The 22110-nt window shown below is 40.5% G+C and overlaps 1 protein-coding gene across 2 annotated transcripts in view; it reads right to left on the reverse strand.

Moving 5' to 3' along the window:
• AKAP11 (A-kinase anchoring protein 11) overlaps nucleotides 1-22110 on the reverse strand; it is a 64839-nt gene that overhangs the window by 37689 nt on the left and 5040 nt on the right. For both annotated transcript variants that reach the window (XM_063125968.1, XM_063125967.1), the window contains exons 2-4: nucleotides 13358-13455; nucleotides 2738-2848; nucleotides 2005-2049 (exon numbers count right to left, since the gene is read on the reverse strand). In XM_063125968.1, coding sequence (XP_062982038.1) covers nucleotides 2005-2049; nucleotides 2738-2848; nucleotides 13358-13417 — 216 coding nt within the window. In that variant the 5' untranslated portion in view covers nucleotides 13418-13455. The remainder of the gene's footprint in view (nucleotides 1-2004; nucleotides 2050-2737; nucleotides 2849-13357; nucleotides 13456-22110) is intronic.

The raw sequence follows: 22110 nt of genomic DNA on the forward strand, positions 1-22110 counted from the left end.
TTTACAAATTGTTCATAAATGATCTGGAATTAGGAGTTTGCCGATGACACCAAATTATTTAAGGTGCTTAAAGCAAGCAGGAGCTTGTGAGGAGCTCCAAAAGAATCTCTCCAAGCATCCAAATAGCAGATGCGGTTCAATGTAAGCAAATGTAAAGTGATGCACATTGGGACAAAAAAACCAACTTCAGGTCTGACCTGATAGGATCTGAGCTGGCAGTTATTGACCAAGAAAGAGACCTTAGGGGGTGGACAGCCTGATGAAAATATCAACCCAGCGTGCAGCTGTTATAAAGAGGGCAAACGCCATGTTAGGCATTATTAGAAAAGGAATTGAGAATAAAACTGCTAGTATCATACTGCCATTATACAAATCTATGGTGCGACCATACTTAGAATACTGTGTATAGTTCTGGTCACCACACCTAAAAAAAGATATTGTAGAGCTGGAAAAAGTGCCGAAAAGGGCAACTAAAATTGTCAAGGGACTGGAATGTCTCCGCTATGAAGGAAGGTTACAACAGCTGTAATTGTTTAGCTTGGAAAAAAGGAGGCTAAGGGGAGACATGATAGAGGTGTACAAAATTATGCATGGTATGGAGAATGTGGATAGGGAGACATTTTTCTCCCTCTCCCATACTAGAACCCGGGGTCATCTCATGAAGCTGATTGGTGAGAGATTCAGGACAGATAAAAGGAAGTTCTTCTTCACACAGCACATAGTTAAACTATGGAAATCGCTACCACAACATGTGGTGATGACCACCAATTTGGATGGCTTTAAAAGGAGGATGGATAAATTCCTGGAGAAGGCTACCCATGGCAACTAGTCATGATGGTTATGTGCTACCTCCAGAATATCCTGCTTGTAGATCCCTGGTCTACAGCTGGTTGGCCACTGTGTGAACAGAGTCCTTGGCTTGATCCAGCATGGCTCTTCTTATATTCGTATCTCTGGGTGTCACATAACGGTTAGTTTGCTACAAGGAAAAAACACACACAATCCTATGCTGTCAGCGCGGGTGGCAAAGGGGCCACTGGATACAGCAGAAGTGCCACTCTGCTAGCAGAGAGGGCAGCCTGCCAACAGGAAGTTACCTCTGCTCCCTCTAACATGGCAATGAAAGCTTTGTTGCCTTCCACTTCCCACTAGTGGTGTTCCACTAGCAATGGGGATCAAAATGCGTAATTCTTGAGGGAGAGGGGGCTATCAGAAGAGGTTGTGGATGCACAGGAGGGCAACCAGGATGATCAGGGGTCTGGAAACAAAGCCCTATTAAGAGAGACTGAAAGAACTGGGCATGTTTAGCCTGGAGAAGAGAAGATTGAGGGGAGGCATGATAGCACTCTTCAAATACTTAAAAGGCCGTCACACAGAGGAGGGCCAAGATCTCTTCTCAATCCTCCCAGAGTGCAGGACACGGAATAACGGGCTCAAGTTACAGGAAGCCAGATTCCAGCTGGACATCAGGAAAAACTTCCTGTTAGCGCAGTACGACAATGGAACCAGTTACCTAGGGAGGTTGTGGGCTCTCCCACACTAGAGGCATTCAAGAGGTAGCTGGACAAGCATCTGTCAGGGATGCTTTAGGGTGGATTCCTGCGTTGAGCAGGGGGTTGGACGTGATGGCCTTGTAGGCCCCTTCCAACTCTGGTATTCTATAATTCTATGATCCTAGATCCCCTGTTCCCCCGACATGTCCTAAATAGGACCTGAAGTGATGCTTGTCTTGGAACTGGCATAGTTAATTCCCTCCCATTGTGGTCAATGGGTGGGCACAGGGGAAGAACAACAACAACAACAACAACACCACGCATGCATGGAAACACACACACCCTTTAGTGAGCTGGCAGGGCTTTATATGCGGTGGTTGCTTTGCCATGCAATCTCTCTCTTCACCCATAAGATTGCTCTGCAAGTCAGCTACCCTTTTGGAATGTGTTGTTTTGATCTCCACCATAAACCAAATTATTATGCTGATAGTCTCTTATGCAGGTACTATACCTTAGGAGCAACAGTTGTCTCATCAGCAAAACACAGAAATGTGACCTGCAATAGAAATATATATTATAAAAATATTGTACACAAATATGTAAAACATTTAAGTACATAACACCCTGAGTTTCTTTGCTAGATGGCCTTCCTGTCAACACATTTTACAAGCAGACGGACAGGTGTCCATTACTACTTAGGTCCTTTATGAATACCGCCAGGATTTTCAGAGAACAAGGTATTTCTGTTCTTTATACAAAATGGGGCCCTGGACAGGAGCAGACTACTCAACAGCCTTCTGTGAAGTATGCATGTAAAGGCCTGATGTGGTGCAATTGAGGTTCAGGAGGGGTATGGAAGTGTTTTGCACCTCTCCTCAGCACCTTTAAATAATGGCAAGAGAAAATAGTGGCAAATGAGTTTAAAAAGATAATGCTGTACTTTGTTCAGGAACCTTAACCATTATCCTAGGGACTTCAGCAGGAAAGAACCAGACCAGGCTAATGTCCATTTCAACAACAATATAATTCAGAGTAAACTAAAAAAATGTTCTGTAATCCAATTTATAATTTCGTTTATCATTAGAACAACTTTCAATGTTTGAATTATTAGTGTTCAAACAAGCAATAGCTTATATTCTCTTTATAATGCATAATCAGTGTATAATCAGTATCTGGTAACATGGCTGTAAATTAAAAACATTTTTCCATTTTTTAAAAAATGAAGTGTTAACACAATGCCAAACCTCATTGAAATTGTCTTGCTCCTCCTTCAACTCTTCTGTTGACACTGTGCATAATTCTTTTTGACTTTGCAACAATGCCTTCATGGGAGGCAGTGCACATTCACTAAAGCTCTGGGAAAAACACACACAAGTTAACTCAATAGGAAATTAAAACACTTTTTGTATGCATCATCAAGTCACCTTAATAGCTTTTCCATGGACGGGTCAACCCATAGTTACATTTAAGTTTATGAATAGAGGCATCAAGCAGTTTTCCAGACGGTAACAGGATTCAAATATTACCTCAAGTACCTAGCTGCGTACATGCTCTTTCTGGTTCAAAAAAGGTGGGATATAAATGTAAAAACGAATGTAAAAATAAATAAATAAATAAATAAATTCAGACGAAGTTCCCAAACATTGCTTGAAAGACTGGGAAAGAGCCACAGGCTTACCTCTTCTCCTCTATTTGTGTGTGGGGCTCACTTTCTATTTGCAGGTTTGCCATAGTTTGCCATAACATCCAAATTGACAAACTTTTGCCAAACCAGAATGAGAAACCCACTTCAGGTTGTCTGATTCTGGTTTGGAGAAGGACTAACCGTTTCTAGACATGGGTTATTCTTCTAGCCTTAAGGATGGTGCAAATATCAACAGTAGGTGGCCATTAATTAGGATTTTTTAAAAAAACAGGTTGTAAGACAGCTGCAGCACAACTTCAGGGAGCTGCGAAATTTGTGCATGAGAGGGGAAGGCGCATGCAATTCTACCTGCACTCTCTCAACCTAGTGAAAAGCCAGCTAATATTAGGTCTTCACCAGCTCTTAGAAAAAGAGCTTTAGTATCAAATTGCAAATTAAATGAAACACAGATGTAGGGTACAGAGGACCCTTCTCAGAAGTTAATTTTTAACAGGGGGCTTTTTTTAATAGATAAGGGATGGAGGGCCAGTAACACTGCCTTTTGTCTATGTTTTGGTTTGCACTTCAGCTACTCACTTTGAGGACCAGTAGAAAACTAAATGGTAATGCTTTTCTTGCACTACACTATTTGGGGGGGTTGCTGATGGAGAGCTATGTACATAACTGAATATTTCTGGGAAGAAAGCATTCCTGCATGCACAAATCCATGGAGTGAGGGAGGAAGCAGCAGCCAGGCACCTCTCCACCGTGCCTGGGTCCAGCTCCAGCTGAGAGCCCCCTCCCTCCTGCTACCAACTGTCTTTGGAGAGGCCACCAGTGAGGGAGGAAGCAGCAGCCAGGCACCTCTTCACCGTGCCTGGGTCCAGCTCCAGCTGAGAGCCCCCTCCCTCCTGCTACCAACTGTCTCTGGAGAGGCCACCAGTGAGGGAGGAAGCAGCAGCCAGGCACCTCTCCATCGGGCCTGGGTCCAGCTCCAGCTGAGAGCCCCCTCCCTCCTGCTACCAACTGTCTTTGGAGAGGCCACCAGTGAGGGAGGAAGCAGCAGCCAGGCACCTCTTCACTGTGCCTGGGTCCAGCTCCAGCTGAGAGCCCCCTCCCTCCTGCTACCAACTGTCTCTGGAGAGGCCACCAGTGAGGGAGGAAGCAGCAGCCAGGCACCTCTCCATCGGGCCTGGGTCCAGCTCCAGCTGAGAGCCCCCTCCCTCCTGCTACCAACTGTCTCTGCAGAGGCCACCAGTGAGGGAGAAAGCAGCAGCCAGGCACCTCTCCACCGTGCCTGGGTCCAGCTCCAGCTGAGAGCCCCCTCCCTCCTGCTGTCAACTGTAACTGCTGAACTTTGCAACTAAGATTGTGGTGCCTGAATTTGCTTTCCTTTTCCCCCTCCTCCTCCTCCTCCCTCCCAATCCCCTTTCCTTTTGTGTCATGTCTTTTAGATTGTAAGCCTGTGGGCAGGGACTGTCAAGAAATACTTTTGTAAGCCGCCGTGAGAGCCTTTTTTGGCTGAATGGCGGCATAAAAATCCTTAAATAAATAAAAATAAAAATAAAATAAATCCGAAAACATTTTTAAGAGAAAGGCCCGGCCCTGACATACGATTTTTCTATGTTTAATTATTTTTTTAGTGCGACATTCAAAAATGCAATTTCCCATCTACAGCTGCTGAACACCAGCTGTCCTGTCCTCAAATCATGAGAACATGTCCCATTCATATCCCTGAATTCAAAAACAAGCAGAAGTGTAATTCCCAGGACATTTTAGCAATTTCCCGAACTTGTGTTCATGTTCCAAAGCACACACTTGCACAAGTGTGAACTTCCAAAAAATGTGAATTCCCTTCCCCCACCCTCAAACATTTTTTCTGCATTAGCCTATGGCGGGTAGAAGTGCTCATTTGGGATACGTGCTTGGGAAAGTCCACATTTTTGTGTTTGAAAATGCACACTTTTCCTGCCCCACCCCAAAAATGCTCCTGAAGACAAGCAAGAGCAAGGCAAGATGAGCCTCAAGTTGGAAAAAGAAGAACCCTGATGAGCAGAAACATCACCTATTCTCCCATCCCTATCTGAGACACACTCTTCCAGGAGTTGGCTTACACAGAAGAAAGGAACTGGGGAACTTAATAAGAAGGAGGTCTTGAAGATCATCCCCTAAGCCCTGCGCTTAGGCTATCAGCTCTACTACTTGATTTTGCCAAACCCTATTTATTTATTTATTTGACTAACTCTATCACAATCTTGATAATCATCCAATCGGAATAGTTTCAGCCAAGCGGGTACCCCATCGTATACATGCAGGTTGCTCTTTGAGTGGTCATCTGTTCATTCATACATTATGGGCTCTGCACCTGTGCGGAGCTCATTTCGGGAAACTTCAATACCTAAGGTATTGATACCTTAAGGTACCTAAGGTACCTTAAGGTATCAATACCTTATTGATACCTAAGGTATTGGTGGGAACCTTCTTTCCCCACTGCCCTACTGTGCATGCTCCAGCAGGTTTCCACCTATCTCCTCAGTTCTCTTGAGATAGACTAGGCTCAGAACCGAGGATACAATGAAACATCATATCAGACAAAAAAACCTTGGTTCCACTTCTGCCCTTGAAGCTGCTCCGGAAGCTGGAGCTAGTGCAGAATGCTGCAGCTCGGCTGTTGTCTGGAGCTGCCCCTTTCCAGCATGGAACTCCTCTGCTGAGGGAACTGCACTGGCTGCCTATTTGCTACCGGGCCAGGTTTAAGGTTCTTGTACTTGTGTACAAAGCCCTAAACAACTTGGGACCAGGTTACCTGAGAGAGCGCCTTCTCCCCTACCAACCTGCCCGGTCACTGAGGTCATCTGAGGGCCTGCTCCTGGTGGTTCCACCTAGATCCATCCTCCGATTGGAATCCACCAGGGGAAGAGCCTTCAGCGTGGTGGCGCCCCTCCTGTGGAATTCCCTGCCTCTGGAGGTCAGGCAGGCGCCAACCTTGTACTCCTTTCAGCGCCTCCTGAAAACATCTTTATTCCAAGAAGCCTTTCTTTAATATGCAGCCTTGGATTTCTGTTTTTGCTTTTTTAACAATTTAGTTTTAACTGTTTTATTCTGTTTTTATTTTCATTTTACCTTGTACACCGCTCCGAAATTTTTCAATGGGGAGCGGTATATAAATATTCTAAATAAATAAATAAATAAATAAGTTATCACTACCAAAAAAATGAACTTAAATGTAAGTAGCCTCAGATCCACGGTAGTGAGGGGTTCAAAAATACTCTATTAAAGTATCATAGGCCAAATTGGAGGAACCAAATTCTTTACACCTCTCAAAAATTTCTTAACCAGTGGATGAGTGAAAACTGAGTAACCCTGAATCAAGCTGTGCAAAATTGGTACAGCCGCCAAGTAAACTCTTATAGAAGAATATTTAAGACCAGCATTGAACAAAGAATTCAAGAAAAGGAGGATGCCTTTAACAGAACCATAAACTGGATCAAAGTCATTGGCATGAGCAAAGGCAACAAAGTGCTTCCATTTACAGTTTTTCTAGTTGAAGACTTACGAGCACCCTGTAATACTTTCAGCACGTCAGGCAGAAGTTGTAAACCATTTATCTGCCCCAAATCCTCCACGCTGTTAGTTTGAGTGTGAAGAGGTTGGGGTATCAAATCTACCTCTGGTCCCTCGATATCAAGCCTGGTAGCAGGAGAAGTCTGAAAAACTCTCCATTTGGAAAGTTGTACAGGGGTGTGAAGCACGTTTGTCCGGCCACCATGGGGTTATAACGATGGCATTCGAGCCTTCCAACCTTAGCCAGTAATGGGAAGGGAGGAAACAGGTAGCAGAACTCCTTTGTCCACTGAAGAAGGAACGCATCTCCTAGAGACAACTTGCTGTGTCACGCCCAGGAGCAAAACCTCAAGCATACGCGTTGGTAGGGGACGCAAACAGTTTAATTGTTGGGCTGCTCCACTGTCGAAATAGACGAAGAATTTGTCGAGACAGTTACCACTCATGTGTGGACAGGTAAACACAACTGAGAGAGCCTGCTAGAAGATTGCTCCTCTCTGCAATATGCATTGATGTCAAGAGGATTCCTTGAGGAATGGTCCAATCGAAAATCTCTAGAGTTAGGTGAATTAGATGAGGTGAACGAGTCCCTCCTTGCTTGTTCAGTTACCAGACAACTGTGATATTATCCATGAGGACCTGAACATGATTGTTGCAAAGTTTGGTCTCAAAAGAAAGGAGCGCCTTCCTCACCTCAAGGAGTTCTAGCAGATTGATATGGTACCAGCTTTCCCGGTTCGATCAGCGTCCTTGCACCGTGAGCCCTCCATCCCAGTAGTGAAGCATCTGTGGTGAATATCCTCATTGGCAGTGGCTGGTGAAATGGCGTTCCACCGAGCAGATTTTGATTCCATCCACCAGCAGAGTGTATTTTGAGTAGTGGGCGGTATGGATAGACAGACACGACGAGCATCCCTCGTGCCATTGTAGGACTGAAGGAGAAAGATTTGCAAAGGCTTCATCTGAAGACGCCCCCATTGCATGACATAGACTGTGGCTGCCATAAGTTCCAGTAGCCTCTGAATACTGAAGACGGTAGTCACCTTGACCAGAAAAATCTTTGTTGACAAAGCCGCAAGGGTAAGAGCCCAGTCTCTTGGTAGATAAGCACAAGCTGCCTTCAAGTCCGAGATCACCCCTATAAAAAGGATCTGTTGAGACAGGGTAAAGGAGAATTTTTCTTCGTTGATGAACAGGCCCAGAGAAGCCAAGCCATCACAGACCAAGAACGTGTCATCAATTGCTCTTTCTTTGGAAGGTGCCACAATAAACCAATCATTGAGTTACTGGAAAAGTTTTATCCCTCACTTCCAAAGGTGTGCCCAGATCATGGCCATGCACTTTGTGAACACCCTCGGAGCGGTAGCTAAACCAAACCCGAACTGAAATATGTCTGTACCTATGATTAAACGGAGGTATCTCTGATGATCCGGATTAATGGCTAGATGAAAATAATCATCTTTCAGGTCTATAGACATAAAGCAACAACCATTCTCCAGAAGAGGCAGAATCGTAGCCAGCGTAACCATACAAAACTTCTTGATGAAAAAATTCAGGTCCCTGAGATCTAAAATAGGTCGAAGTCCTCTATCCCGTTTCAGTACCATAAACTACCAAGAGAAAACAACGTTGATGTTCAATACGGGATCACGCTCTGAATAGCTCCCTTCTCTGAAAGCAGATCTGTGTCCTTCTTTAAGATTTCCAAGGGTGGGGTGATGTAGACTGTACCAACAGGACGGAGGAGGCGCTGGTACCGATGGTGGCAGAGTAGATTCCCTTGGAGAGGCTGGAGTAGACTTTGGATTTTTTCTGATCGCCTCTTAACTTCTTTTTCCTCTTGTCAGAGGTGGATTTATGCTCTTGTGCTTTTTTGGGCTTGGGATTAAGCGTTATTATAGTTTGCGTCCACGTTTTTGGAAGGGGGCCCTTCTTGTATTTCATGTTACAATTTCTTCAGTTGTGGTACCAACACATCTGCAAATACTTTATAATATTCACTTGTAAATCCATCCTGACCTGGTGATTTATTGTTTTTTTAACTCTTTTATAGCTTCTTTTATCGCTTCTTCTTCTATCTGAGCTTCTAAATATTGTTTCTGTTCTTTTAATGGTGGTATTTTGGTTTGCTCTGATATTCCCGTATCTGCTTACTTTCTGTATTTTTCCTTCATATAAGTTCTTGTAATATTTTTGTAATATCTCTCCAATTTCCTTTTGATCATATTTTCTTATCCCTTCCTTTGTATTCAATGCTAGAATTGTTGCTAATCTTCATTTTTGAACTCTATTTGCTAACAGCTTCGAGCTTTTACCTGAGAACTCATACAATCTTGACTTAACATATAGCATATCTATCATTGTTTTATTTATTTCAAGCGCCTCTCTTTCCTTCTTCAATTTTTCCATTTCTTTCCTAATCCTAATTTGTCCAGTTTGTTTATACTGCTCCATTAATCTTTCAATTTCTTGGTCTAGTTTCTCCTTCTTCTCTTTCTCCTTTGTCTTTATTGTACTTAATTGCTTTATACAAACTCCCCTTATTGTTGCTTTATTCGCTTCCCATTTTATAGTTCCTGTTGTGACCCGTTTTGTTTTCTTCAAAATATCTTTCTACGCTCTTCCTCACTCTTTCCTTAACGTCTTCCTTTGTTAATAATATGGGATTCAGTCTCCATATATAGTCTTTTTTTAATCTTTGATCTATTTCTACCTGTGCCTTGATTGGGGCATTGTCTGTTACTTTTATTTGTCCAATTTCCTTTTTTTTTTGTTCTTCATATCAGGGTTTCTGTTATTAAGATTGTATCTAACCTACTAAAACTTTTGTGTATTTCTGAATAGTAAGTGTAACTGTAGTCATTAGGATTTGTTTCAATCCATGCATCCTAAATATAATGTTTTTTTAGAATCTGTCCCAAGTATATATCGATACACTTTTCTATCTTGCTTTGAACTTCTTTTTTTGTGTCAAATCTCTCATTGGTCTTGCCCCCTGTAAATTCCAATTTAGGTCTCCTGCAATAATTTTCCCAGATTGAGAGAATTTGTTTATTTTGGTCAAGACCTTTTGTAGGAAAGTTAGTTGATTTGTATTAGGGCTATATATGGATGCCAATGTTATTAACTCTTTATCATTATATATCCCTTCTACAAATATGTATCTTCCCTTTTTGTCTTTCAATGTTCTTTTTGGTTGGAAGTTTATTTCCTTGTTAATTAATATTCCTACTCCTCTTGCTCTTCTGGATCCTGTAGCTAAGAATTTATGGGCCCCATAGCCTACTACCTAATATTCCACTGTTTATCTTTGGTTTATGCAATTCTTGTAGAAATATCATCTCTGGTTTCATCTCTGTTACTAGTTTAAACATTCAAGCTCTTTTTATGCACCTCTCCCCTCTAATGTTTAAAGAGATGCATTGTCATTTGGGGGGGGGGGTTGGCTTTTTTATTTTAGTTTTTAACTGTTATAATTATGTTGACCACTAGATGTCATTCTCTGCTTATAATTGTCCCAAGCAAATTTCTTCCCTTCCTCCTGGAAGATTCTGTGCCTGTTTGTTTGGGCCAGTTGAACCTCCAATTTATATTCTAATTTCTAGTCCCCCCCCCCCTTCAAAGCTCTCTCTCTCTGTGTCTGTCTGTCTGTCTGTTTGTCTCTGTCTCTGTCTCTGTCTCTCTCTCTCTCTCTCTCTCTCTATATATATATATATATATATATATTACAGATACAGAAAAATGAAATAAGAAGAAAAGCAAAAAAGATAGAGAACATAAGATCAGGGAGAAGACTCATAAAACGAAAAGAATTTAAATACTATACAAGAGGAATCCTTTCTTTCCCTCTCTAAAGGGGGTCAGCCAACTTATTTCTTCGTAAGTTCGCTGCATGTCTCTTACCCCTTCGCCTTTACATTTTTTTCCTCTTTTTTGTCCAATACTTGTTTGATGTTTTCCTGATTTTTTATTTTTAGTCCACAAGATTTTTAAAGTCTTATCTTTATTTATTTCTCCATGGCTGTGCCTGTAGCTCTCTTGTTGACGTTTTTCCTGTATTTTTCACCTTTTTATTCTGTTTAAACTTTGTAGCTGCACGTTCTTCCTCATCTAAATCTGATTCGTCTGAGGATAAATCTGCTTTCAGCTCTGCATGCATTTCTGTTACTTCTTCTGGAGGCTTTGTTTTTAACTCCCTGAAGAGTTCTTTCATCCCAGATTTTGTCATAATTATGTATGTTTTTCCCTTATGTATTATTGTCAGTTTGAAGGGAAAGCCGCAGTAATATTTGATTCCTTTTTCTCTCAATTGTCTTGTATAGGTGCTTAATTTTTTTCTTTTTTGTAGTGTCCCTGGATCTAAGTCTTGTAGAAACATCATAGGCTTGTCCATAAATCTTATCTCTTTGATTAATTTTGTTTCCTTCATTATCCTCTCCTTTATGGAGTAATTGAAAATCTGGCTATTATGTCCCATGGAGAGTTTGTACCTTTCCCTTCTAATGCCCGATGTGCTCTCTCCATGTCATAGGTCTCCATTTTACAAGGTATCAATTCTGTGAGCCATTTTACTAAAAATTCTTTAACAGAATCTTCTGCTTTCTCCCTCACCACGTGAATAAAAATATTTTTCATGTGATTTCTGTTAGATATGTCCTCACACTTTAAACTGCTCTCCTCAATTAATTTTTTTAAAGATCTAATTTCTACTTCATGTGTAGCAAGTTGGTCAGTGTGTTCAGCATATTCAGCTTCTGTTCTCTGAATTCTCTCATTCATCTGTCCAAGCTTCTCCTCGAGTATTTCCTTCATGGCAGTCATTAGGTCTTGTTTAAATGCACTTAAATCTTGTTTAAGTGTTCCTAATTGTTCAGCCAGTTCTTCTTTTGTTACCACCATCATTTCTCCTTTTTGTTGTTTTGTACTTATAATCTTATCTTCGCTTTTCCTGCGCTTCCAGCTGCCTCCCCGAAACTGCTGTTTTATCTTCTTTGTTTATGGTTTTAAAGAAGTATTTCATCCCATTCTCAGTTCTCCCGGACAGATTCATTTGTAGCTGACCAGAAGATTTATTTTCAGGAGTTGTTTCTCTTTGGTTTCTCTTTTCTGCTTAAATCATTTCTTTTTAGGCGAGGAGCTCCAAGATCACGCCGCCATCTTCTTTGGCGTCCAAGCCCCGCCCCTCTTGTGCCTTTTTGGATAACCTTTTTGCTGTTGTAAGAGTGAGTGAACGGCCAGGCATCAGAGGGCTTGTGTGGCCTGTGACTAGGGATGACGGACCTAGAGACAAGCGAGCTGACGGGGGAATTCTTGGTGAAGGGTCCTTCTGTGGCTTAACAAGCCTGGGAATGTCCACAGATTCCAGTGCACACTTCCAAAGGATCACATTGAGACGGTCCAATCGATTCCAAAGTGCTTGTTTCAATAGCCTCATGCAATGGAAACAGGATTCTACCACATGAACTTCTCCCAAACAAAGTAGGCATAAAGAATGTCCATTAGTCAAAGGGACCTTTCTGTCACAGTGGGCACTTTTTAAACAATGCCTTCAATGCCATGTAGTAGAGGTGGGAAGACCTCAGCTGAGGAAAGAAAAACAATGTGTATGTGTGTGGTTTTTTTTAAAAAAAAAACAAGAATAGGAGAAGAACAGGAAAAAGAGAAATGTCCAAAAATAGATGCAATCCTTAGCTTAAAAGTGAAAACAAGCCATCTCTACGGAGAGAAGCTCCCAACAAGTCACCAGATGGGTGGTCTCAAGTGAACTAAGATGGATGGGAACCCACTGAAGCATGCACAGTAGGATGGTGAGGGAGGGTTCCCACCAAAACTATCATTAGCTATCAAAGTTTCCTGAAACGAGTTCTGCACAGGCACAGAGCCCATAAGGTATGATGCACAGAGTACATGAAGAAGAAGTAAAATGTTACCCATCAGTTCAATGCAGGTGATTCAGACATGCAGAAAGAAAGCACAATGAATGCTGATAGCAACTACTTGCATTGGGGGAAGACTGTTTCATGCGTTTGTCTCCAAGAACAGTAAGAACATCCACCTTATTTAGGAAAACTTTGCATGTAAGAGCTGTATATGAAAAGCTTAGAAAAATATGTTTAGTTAATTATGAGATGATTGGATATTTGCTGCTATAGATTAAGTATCTTTCTTTTCTAAAAAGATATTCAAAGAGAATAAATGCTGTGGCATGCTACTACCTAGAAGTGAGACAATAAAACAATTAATACTCAAAAGAAGATTTAATGACAAGAATGCTAGAAGACCATGTAGGATAATTAATCCAGTTCCAGTTACCAATAAACTGCAGACCCATAATTCTTCTTATATTATCCACTGGGTTACTGCCAGGTGCTGTTAATTATACATATCACTATTCTCCAGTAAAAAAAAACTGCTGACTTTCCGAGCTTCTCTTAAGAACTGTCAATATTCTAACTTGAAACTTCTTTTTTTAAGGCCAGGCCTATACAAATTGTGACCCACCAAAACTAATAAAAACACTCCAAGGGTGAAACCAGCTGAAATATTTTTCCCTAAAACTTGGCGGGGGAAACCCACACCTTATCATGGCTACAAGACAGTACAAGTTAGATTTAGTCATTTGTAAGTTAAAACAACAGGATATCTAAAACCATGTTTTTAAAGAGCAGGGGTTTACCTTTTTCACTGGTACTCTAGCCTTCCTTTGACTGCTTCGGACCCTGATAGGACCATCCATTGTTTAATTTTTGTTTCCAATGAAGAATTCAATAATTTCTGAAGAATAAAAAGGGACATAGTGATACATAGTTTTACTAAATCAACCTTTATATCAGTTTGTTAAAAAGAGTGAAAGAACGTGAGTCAAATGGTAACAGAAAATGAAATAAATATGAACAAATGCAATTAAAAGTGGAAGGCCAACAACTCCTCTCTCTCTCTTTCTCTCTCTTGTCAGAAATGGAAAAATAAAACGAAATAATGTTATGCAGAGGATGAATATATTAAAGCTCATTATCACGCAAGGAAACAGAGATAACATGCTTATAGAAACAAGAAAATATTTATTTTAAGATGATAAATACTGTTTAGAGGTAATAACTATCAAAGAAAATACTGCTTCATTAAGTGTGCTTTGGCTGAAATTCTATTTTTATCTAAGAAAACAATGCTACCAATTTCAAATGTAATAAGAACATAAAACAAAACAAAAAAAATCATTCTTAAAAATATTGGGTTAAGGCAGTCTACAACAAGGATACCAAATAACTTTAGGATGTAATCCTATGCATAATTAGACAGAAAAAAAGTCCTACAACTCCTAGCATTTTCGAGCCAGCCATGCTGGTTGGGGGATGCTGGGAGTTGTAGGACTTTTTCCTGTCTAAACATGCATAGGATTGCTCCCTTAGAAATCAGAATTGCTTGGAATTGCCTTTTTTTAATTCATTCTGACTAATTGACTATCAGGTATAGAATCATAGAATCATAGAATAGCAGAGTTGGAAGGGGCCTACAAGGCCATCGAGTCCAACCCCCTGCTCAATGCAGGAATCCACCCTAAAGCATCCCTGACAGATGGTTGTCCAGCTGCCTCTTGAAGGCCTCTAGTGTGGGAGAGCCCACAACCTCCCTAGGTAACTGATTCCATTGTCGTACTGCTCTAACAGTCAGGAAGTTTTTCCTGATGTCCAGCTGGAATGTGGCTTCCTGTAACTTCAGCCTGTTATTCCATGTCCTGCACTCTGGGAGGATCAAGAAGAGATCCTGGCCCTCCTCTGTGTGACAACCTTTTAAGTATTTGAAGAGTGCTCTCATGTCTCCCCTCAATCTTCTCTTCTCCAGGCTAAACATGCCCAGTTCTTTCAGTCTCTCTTCATAGGGCTTTGTTTCCAGAACCCTGATCATCCTGGTTGCCCTCGTCTGAATATGCTCCAGCTTGTCTGCGTCCTTCTTGAATTGTGGAGCCCAGAACTGGACGCAATACTCTAGATGAGGCCTAACCAGGGCCGAATAGAGAGGAACCAGTACCTCACGCGATTTGGAAGCTATACTTCTATTAATGCAGCCCAAAATAGCATTTGCCTTTCTTGCAGCTATATAGCACTGTTGGCTCATATTCAGTTTGCGATCTACAGCAATTCCAAGATCCTTCTCGTTTGTAGTATTGCTGAGCCAAGTGTCCCCCATCTTGTAACTGTGCATTTGGTTTCTATTTCCTAAATGTAGAACTTTCTTGCAGCTATATCGCACTGTTGGCTCATATTCAGCTTGCGATCTACGACAATTCCAAGATCCTTCTCATTTGTAGTATTGCTGAGCCAAGTATCCCCCATCTTGTAACTGTGCCTTTGGTTTCTATTTCCTAAATGTAGAACTTGGCTTTTATCCCTATTAAATTTCATTCTATTGTTTTCAGCCCAGCACTCCAGCCTAGCAAGATCACTTTGAAGTTTGTTTCTGTCTTCCAGGGTATTAGCTATCCCACCCAATTTTGTGTCATCTGCAAATTTGATAAGCGTTCCCTGCACCTCCTCATCCAAATCATTAATAAAAATGTTGAAGAGCACTGGGCCCAGAACTGATCCCTGCGGTACCCCACTCGTTGCCTCTCCCCAGTTTGAGAAGGTTCCATTGATAAGCACTCTCTGAGTCCGATTCTGTAGCCAACTGAGAATCCACCTAGCAGTTGTTCCATCTAGCCCACTAGTTAAACATAACCCCAGAACAATAGCACCCCCAGTTATTTCCTCCACATATTTAAAGAATGAGTGGAGAGGTAGAGCTGTATGCATGTTGACTTCCCCTTCAAACTGTCTGCCCAACTTGTGGAGGTCAGAGCTAGGGGAGACGGAGATTCACCTCTCCACACATTCTCTGAATGCACAGAACAAAGAATTAAAGGGGTCTAATGTCTAAGCCAAGATTGAATGGCACTGAAATATAAGCAGCATCTGCAATATGCTGTTTGAAGAGGGGCTGCATTCGTCTCTTCCATGTTAATAAATATTTCATTAGCACAATCTTATATGCACAGTGCTTTATCTAGTATCAAAAGCCTACAGATAATTTTCAGTACTTCTCATTTACCAGGATCCGAGTACAATATTTTGCTACATTCAAAGATTAACAAGAACCCAATATTTTTATTTTTACATTGCTTAAGATGCATTTGCTTTAGGGTTGAAAATATGACTGGTCAAATATTACCAAATAACCATTAACTATTTTTAAAGCATTAGCTATATTAATACAACAAAAAAGAGACTTTAATTATCAATATATCTGATGCTGTTAAAAAAACAAATTAGTTAACTGAAACAATTAAATTCACTTTTGAAGGCTGCAGTTCTATAAACACTCACCTGATTAAATATGCATCAGATTATTACACAGTATGAGTTTTAAAGTTTCTGACTCTGAGTCCAATCCCACATAAGAGCTTTACAGAGCAGACAGATGAAACTGAGGATGCACTCCCAGATTCCTGCAGCAGGCAGGAAGAGCCATGGGCTGTCCTAAGCAATGACCTTTGGCACTCTGATGACTGTTTGTGTTCCTGTTCAGAAATTACCTGCAGTTATGGATGGCTAGTAAGAACAGCTTTGCGACGCCTTAGATTTCCCCTGACAACTGCTAAACTAGTGAGCAAGCAACCCTCATTCCTGCCCTTGCTAACAAATGAACCACAATGAAATAAAAAGGCAATGGCCAACTACATAGTGGCATTCTTGGTTTCATGAAATATTTGGCAATATTTGACTGCAGCTAAATAACAGCTAGTCAGTTACAGCACATGACAGGAGTGCCATTCCTGGTTTGTTTTATTATGGTCTTCTGGAAGAAATACAATTTATTTATTACCATTTTCCTAATATATTAAAAATACAATTTTACTCTTATGAAGTCCACATCCTCTTCTCACATTTCCAAGAGAGACAAAATTAGTCTAGCTATTTATGTTTACTTCCTGAGTAACATGAATAGTATCACTGCATGCCACAAAATATATTCCTCTGCCAAATTGCTGCTAGCAAACGAAAAGAAAATACTCACTCTAATCACACATTTCCATCTTATGATCCTACGACTGCAGATTTTTAGCATTTGAAAAGTACAATCAATAACAAGTGAAACAGTATAATTATCTGATTTAAGAGTAGAATAACCTTGTGCAGTATCAAAATTTGGGATGCGATTTGGAGTTGGCATCTGCAGCAGGACCAAGTTAATAAACAGTTGTATAGTTCAGGGGTAGGCAACATAGTGCCTGCAGCCACCAATGCACCCCTGGGTAACTTTCTTGGTGCATGTCAAGGTGTCCTACACCTCCCACTTAAAAAACAAATCTACCAGCACCTGAGATTGCTGTGAAATAGGTTTCTGTCGGTGCTGAAAGCTGTGGGCTCAAAGGAGGAGTTGTGTGTTTTGTGCCAACATACTAAACAATCCCACCTCTGTACAGTAATCAGAGGGGCAGCCCTACTGTACTCAGTAGAACCCTGCCTCTACCTTTCACTCAGTATTGGGGCAGGTTACTTTACTTTGCCAGGTCCCTCATGGCAGCCATTTTCTGATAGTTGCCATGGGAGGACAGGTTACCCAGGAAAGGTTCTCAAATTGCCAAATGAGCCCACGCCCCAAAAAGGTTGTCTACCCCAGTATAGTTGATGCCTTATGTGTAATACCATTGAAGCTATTCAGCTACGAAAGGGCTAAACTTTGATGCACAAAACTGAATCTGATTCTAACACCTTGAAGAAAAACTAAGTAAAGAACTAGGGTAATGGCTAAGTCTCTAATTTGAATATTTCCTCTGCTATGAAATCCCAAGGTGGCCTACAGAGCCAGCCTACCATCTGCAATATGGGGATAATAATACAGACCTACTCTACAGAGTGATTGTTAAGATTAGAACCTGATAATCAGTGATGTGGGGTGGAAAAATTCCTGGAAAACGTTTTCTGCTATTATAGTTGTCCCACAGTAAAAATGCTATTTCTAAAAATGCACCGTTTCATAAATTAATTAGTAATGTAATGAATGGATATAACAGATATAATGGTCATCTAGGGCAGTCTCAAAGCTGTAATTCTTTTTTTCTTCTTCTTTTTTGTTACTATTGCTAGGAAGCAATGTGTTATTTTTGTGAACCGCCCAGAGAGCTTCGGCTATTGGGCGGTATAAAAATGTAATAAATAAATAAATAAATAAATAAATTATTCTATAAATAAGCTTTTGAGGTATGAATATTAAGAGCTTTTAGCGCCTTTTTTCTTAAAATTTAAGAATAGTTAAATGTGAGGGAAGTGAATGCCAGTTACTAATATTTACTAATAGTCCAATAAAATAACTTCAAATGCCTTGAATTTGTTCAAATATGTATTTAATATAGTCACACTGTTTGCATTTTACCATACAGTCCTATGGTTCCTGGGAAGCTTTCACAGAGGCTGTAGGGTCAGATCTCCTCCACTGAGGGTGGAAAGATCCACTCTCAGAGGGGGAGACTCCTCTTCCAACTGCTGCAGAAACCTCTGCAGCTGGTACTTCTCTGATGTGGGGGCCAGTGTTCTGGAGAGGTGCTTGGAGAGGCAGTGGATCCACAGGAACAAGTGCCCTCCTGGTCGCCAGACATGGGCCTAAACCAGCACCAGAGCTATACCAGCCCTAGAGCAGGTATAGATTACTTCTTTCTGATTGAATTAATTAGTTAGAAGAGGAGGAGGAGGAGGAGGAGGAGGAGAAGAAGAAGAAGAAGAAGAAGAAGAAGAAGAAGAAGAAGCCACAACTGCAGCAAAAATGCTGGTCCTCCTTCCCTGCTAGCATGTCCTGGCAGGGCTTTAGATGAGGTGGTTCCTCCACCCTCAGATTTTTCTGCTGCTAGAAGTAGGATTATTACTCTGTTAACTGTTTCTTTATTTGCTTCTTAGACAAATAATTCACGAGTTTTTTTAATTGAAGGACAGTATAAAATTACATGTAATAAATAAATAATACTTAAATTACACAAAGTGCACTTTATTGGCTTTTTCTAATTAAATAATTTAGTTCAACTACTTTAGGCTATTAAAAAGTGTTTGAGATATAGGGCATCAAAATATTTCCTGGAAAAAATTCTGATTCAGTTCTTTTTGGAAAACTCACATCATTGATTATAATATTTGTGAGGACAGTTCAGTGTTTGGAAGTACTATATAAACGCAAGGTATTAACATTTAAACTTTGTACTCAAGGCAATTAAAAAGATATTTAGAGCACAATCCTACAGGACTGACACTTGATAGACAGAGGGCTCCAACCCTGGAGCCCTCCATCTGTTCTAAGTCCTGGCAGGGTGGGAGGAGCAATGAGGTTTTGTTGTAATTTGTGTTAGATGGGCCCTTGAACCCATCTAGCTCACCTATCTAGCTCAGGATATGGACGGAGGCCAGGAGATACGGATCCACAGTTGAGATGTGAAGGCCTGGAAAAAAACTGGAAAAATTCGGAAAAAAACGTTTTCCCCCCGTTTTTTCCCAAAGCCTTTTTGGTTTTTCCTTGAAAAATTGGAAAAATTGAAAAAAATGAAGAAAAAACGGATTATGGGATGTTTTATTTTAGCATGATGAATAAAATGTTTAACACAAGGTGTTCAAATATTTAATTCTCCAAATGATTTCTAAAAACTGTACAGCATCAGATTATTACAATGTCTGTGGACCAAGGACAAGCAAGTCCTAGGTTGCAAACTGAGACTACAATTCTAAAATGCAAGAGGAAGATGCATTTCTGCCTCTAGGGGGCACTTCCATGGAAGCAGAGACTGAAACTAATACTGATAGCTATAGGTCAGAAAATGAGTCTGATTAAATTGCATGCATATTCATTGAATTTTGGTTTCCTCCCCCCCCCCCCCACATTTTTCTCAGTTCTTTTTATGGGAATAGGGGCTTTATGTCTTGACACTGGAGAACTAGCGGAGACATAAATAATTTTCTTTGTTACTAATGTTGGTGGTTTCTTCAGTTGTTGTTTTTAATTGTTTCTTGCGTGCTCCTCATAAACTGGCAGAACCAAAGAGGTTCCTTACAGTTCAGGTGTTCCTAACAGTTCAGGAGCTTGTGGCTCCATTTGTTACCAAAAAAAAAAAAAAGTTTAAAAAGTAAATTAAATTTGTAATAATTGTTTGAATACACTACTTTTAATATACCAAATGTAATAATTTTATGCCAAACCAACTTGGACATAATTACATTTTATGTCCCTAAAGTAACAAAGTGACTTTCAATCTGTAAAAAAGTGCTAATATTGCATTATTTCAATTTTTCCAAAAATTTCTGTACTCCCCCTCCCAAAAAAAGGAAAAAAACTGAGTTTTTTCCATGGCTTCAAAATTTCTGGAAATTTTACATCTCTAATCCACAGCCTTTCCTCTCCCCTCCCTGTCCAATGGCATGCCTCCTTCAACCCTCCTTATCCTTATCCTACCTAGGATATCCTTATCCTAGCTGGGATATATTTCCTGATATTTAATTTCCTGATGTTTAATGAGATTAATATCAGTTTCTCAGTATAAGAGATGTTTAACCTAAGTAAATGCACAAATGGCATAAAAAATAAAACAAAAAAGGGGGAAACTCATGATACACTTCTCTACTTCTGGATGTCCTCACTATGCATTGGATGTGAATGCTATGTAGGGCTGGGTTTTTTTATTGATCCCTTCCCTCCCCCACCCCACAAAACTATTGACCAAGTAACCTACGAAATATTCATAAAGCATTTAAAGCATTAATATATTAGGAAAAAAAGATAATCTTTGTAAACCGGCCAGAGACCTTCGGCTTTGAGGCAGTATATAAATGTAATAAAATAAATAAATAAAGATAAGTACAATAATGATAAATACAACTATAACTGTATTCTTGAGTTTTCCCATAGTTTAATCCCTTCCAGAAGCTTTACAGAATACATCAGCTGAAATACAGACAACTCAGCTCCAACAGCAAAAGTTTGCATGCTTGGTGTGCACCTAACTCCTGGGGATTTATTCTTAATTCCTGGGCACTTACAATCTGTGTAGGATTTCCCCCCTTTTGTTTACAAAAATTATAGCACCTAGGCCTGAATGAATCTTGCATACGCAGAGTTCCTTTCCAAGGAGAAAAAACAATTCAAACAAGGATAAAAGAGCAAAGTACCCTTGAGCATAGTAAGAGTGCCTTTCCTATGTGAAGGAAAGCCATAGAATCTGGCACCCTGTACCTTGCCACCAATCTGCCCATCTACATTGTGTTCCTTGAGAAGTGGCCTATGGCGAAAAGTCAAGCAGTCACTAGAGCGTGGAGAAGCTCAGACTATATTCTGAGCTGGCTGCACAGCATCTAGGAAATAAAAACGCACATACTGTATGCAATCTCATTGAAAACAACCCTGCAAAATGGTTTAAATCACTCTGGTGATTTGATTAAGGGACAGAGCTGTATAGAAAAGCACAATGTTATTGCATTTACCAAAACCTTCACAATGCATGCATCGGCACTATCCCTATAAACCTCACGAAGAATTCTAGATAGATAGCAACCTCAGTCCTACGCTATTGTGATGAGGGTTGTTTATCTAAATCCCATGCTTCCTCCTGTATCCGCTGTTGTGCACAGGTGCTAATAATTAAACAAATGAACAGTAGAAGAAGCTAAGCTGTTGGTTCATCTGGGGGAGGATTGGAAAAGCTCTCTTGTTTATATAAGGCAGAGGGTGCCTGCTTCTAAATCTCTTATCTCTATGATCCTGATTCCTACTAGACTGGGGAGCAGAGGCCTTCATCCCTGATGCAATAAAAAAGCAGCTTGCAAGTCACACAAGAATATTCTTGATTTTATATAAGATATTTGACAGATATTCCAGTCCTATTAAGCAACAGTCTATAATGAGATCTGAAATAAGGAATGCTCACTTTATTTCCTACTTCCCAAACTATAAAGTCTGCAAAGACAGTGATTTGATCAGAACATAATGGTCACTGACAAAACTGATTAAAATTGGTGGACAGCTAGCATTTATCAAAATGGTTTGGGAGACAGGGTTATAACTCTTATAAACTAAGTATATCTGATTGATCAGTAGCTAGCAAAACTGAATAGATAACTTCCAACTCCTGCATACTTTCCAGGTAAAGTGGCATGTCTCGTTGCATCACGTGTCACTTTTTTTTGGGGGGGGGAATGTACATGTTTTCAAATTACACTGAGGTCTTTGCAGGGTAGGAGTGCTTGCTTTTCCAAACCTGAGGTGTTATGGTTCCAGTCTGGTTAAAAATTATACCCTCTCTCCTGAACCCACCCACCACCCAGTGCTCATCAGATATGTGAGGGCATGCTGTAGTTGGTGATGAGAAAAATGCCCTCTACTTAGGTCCCCTATGCTTTGTTATGGATTCACATCTTCCAG

The sequence above is a fragment of the Elgaria multicarinata genome, chromosome 5 (assembly GCF_023053635.1).
Source record: "Elgaria multicarinata webbii isolate HBS135686 ecotype San Diego chromosome 5, rElgMul1.1.pri, whole genome shotgun sequence".
NCBI lineage: Eukaryota > Metazoa > Chordata > Lepidosauria > Squamata > Anguidae > Elgaria > Elgaria multicarinata.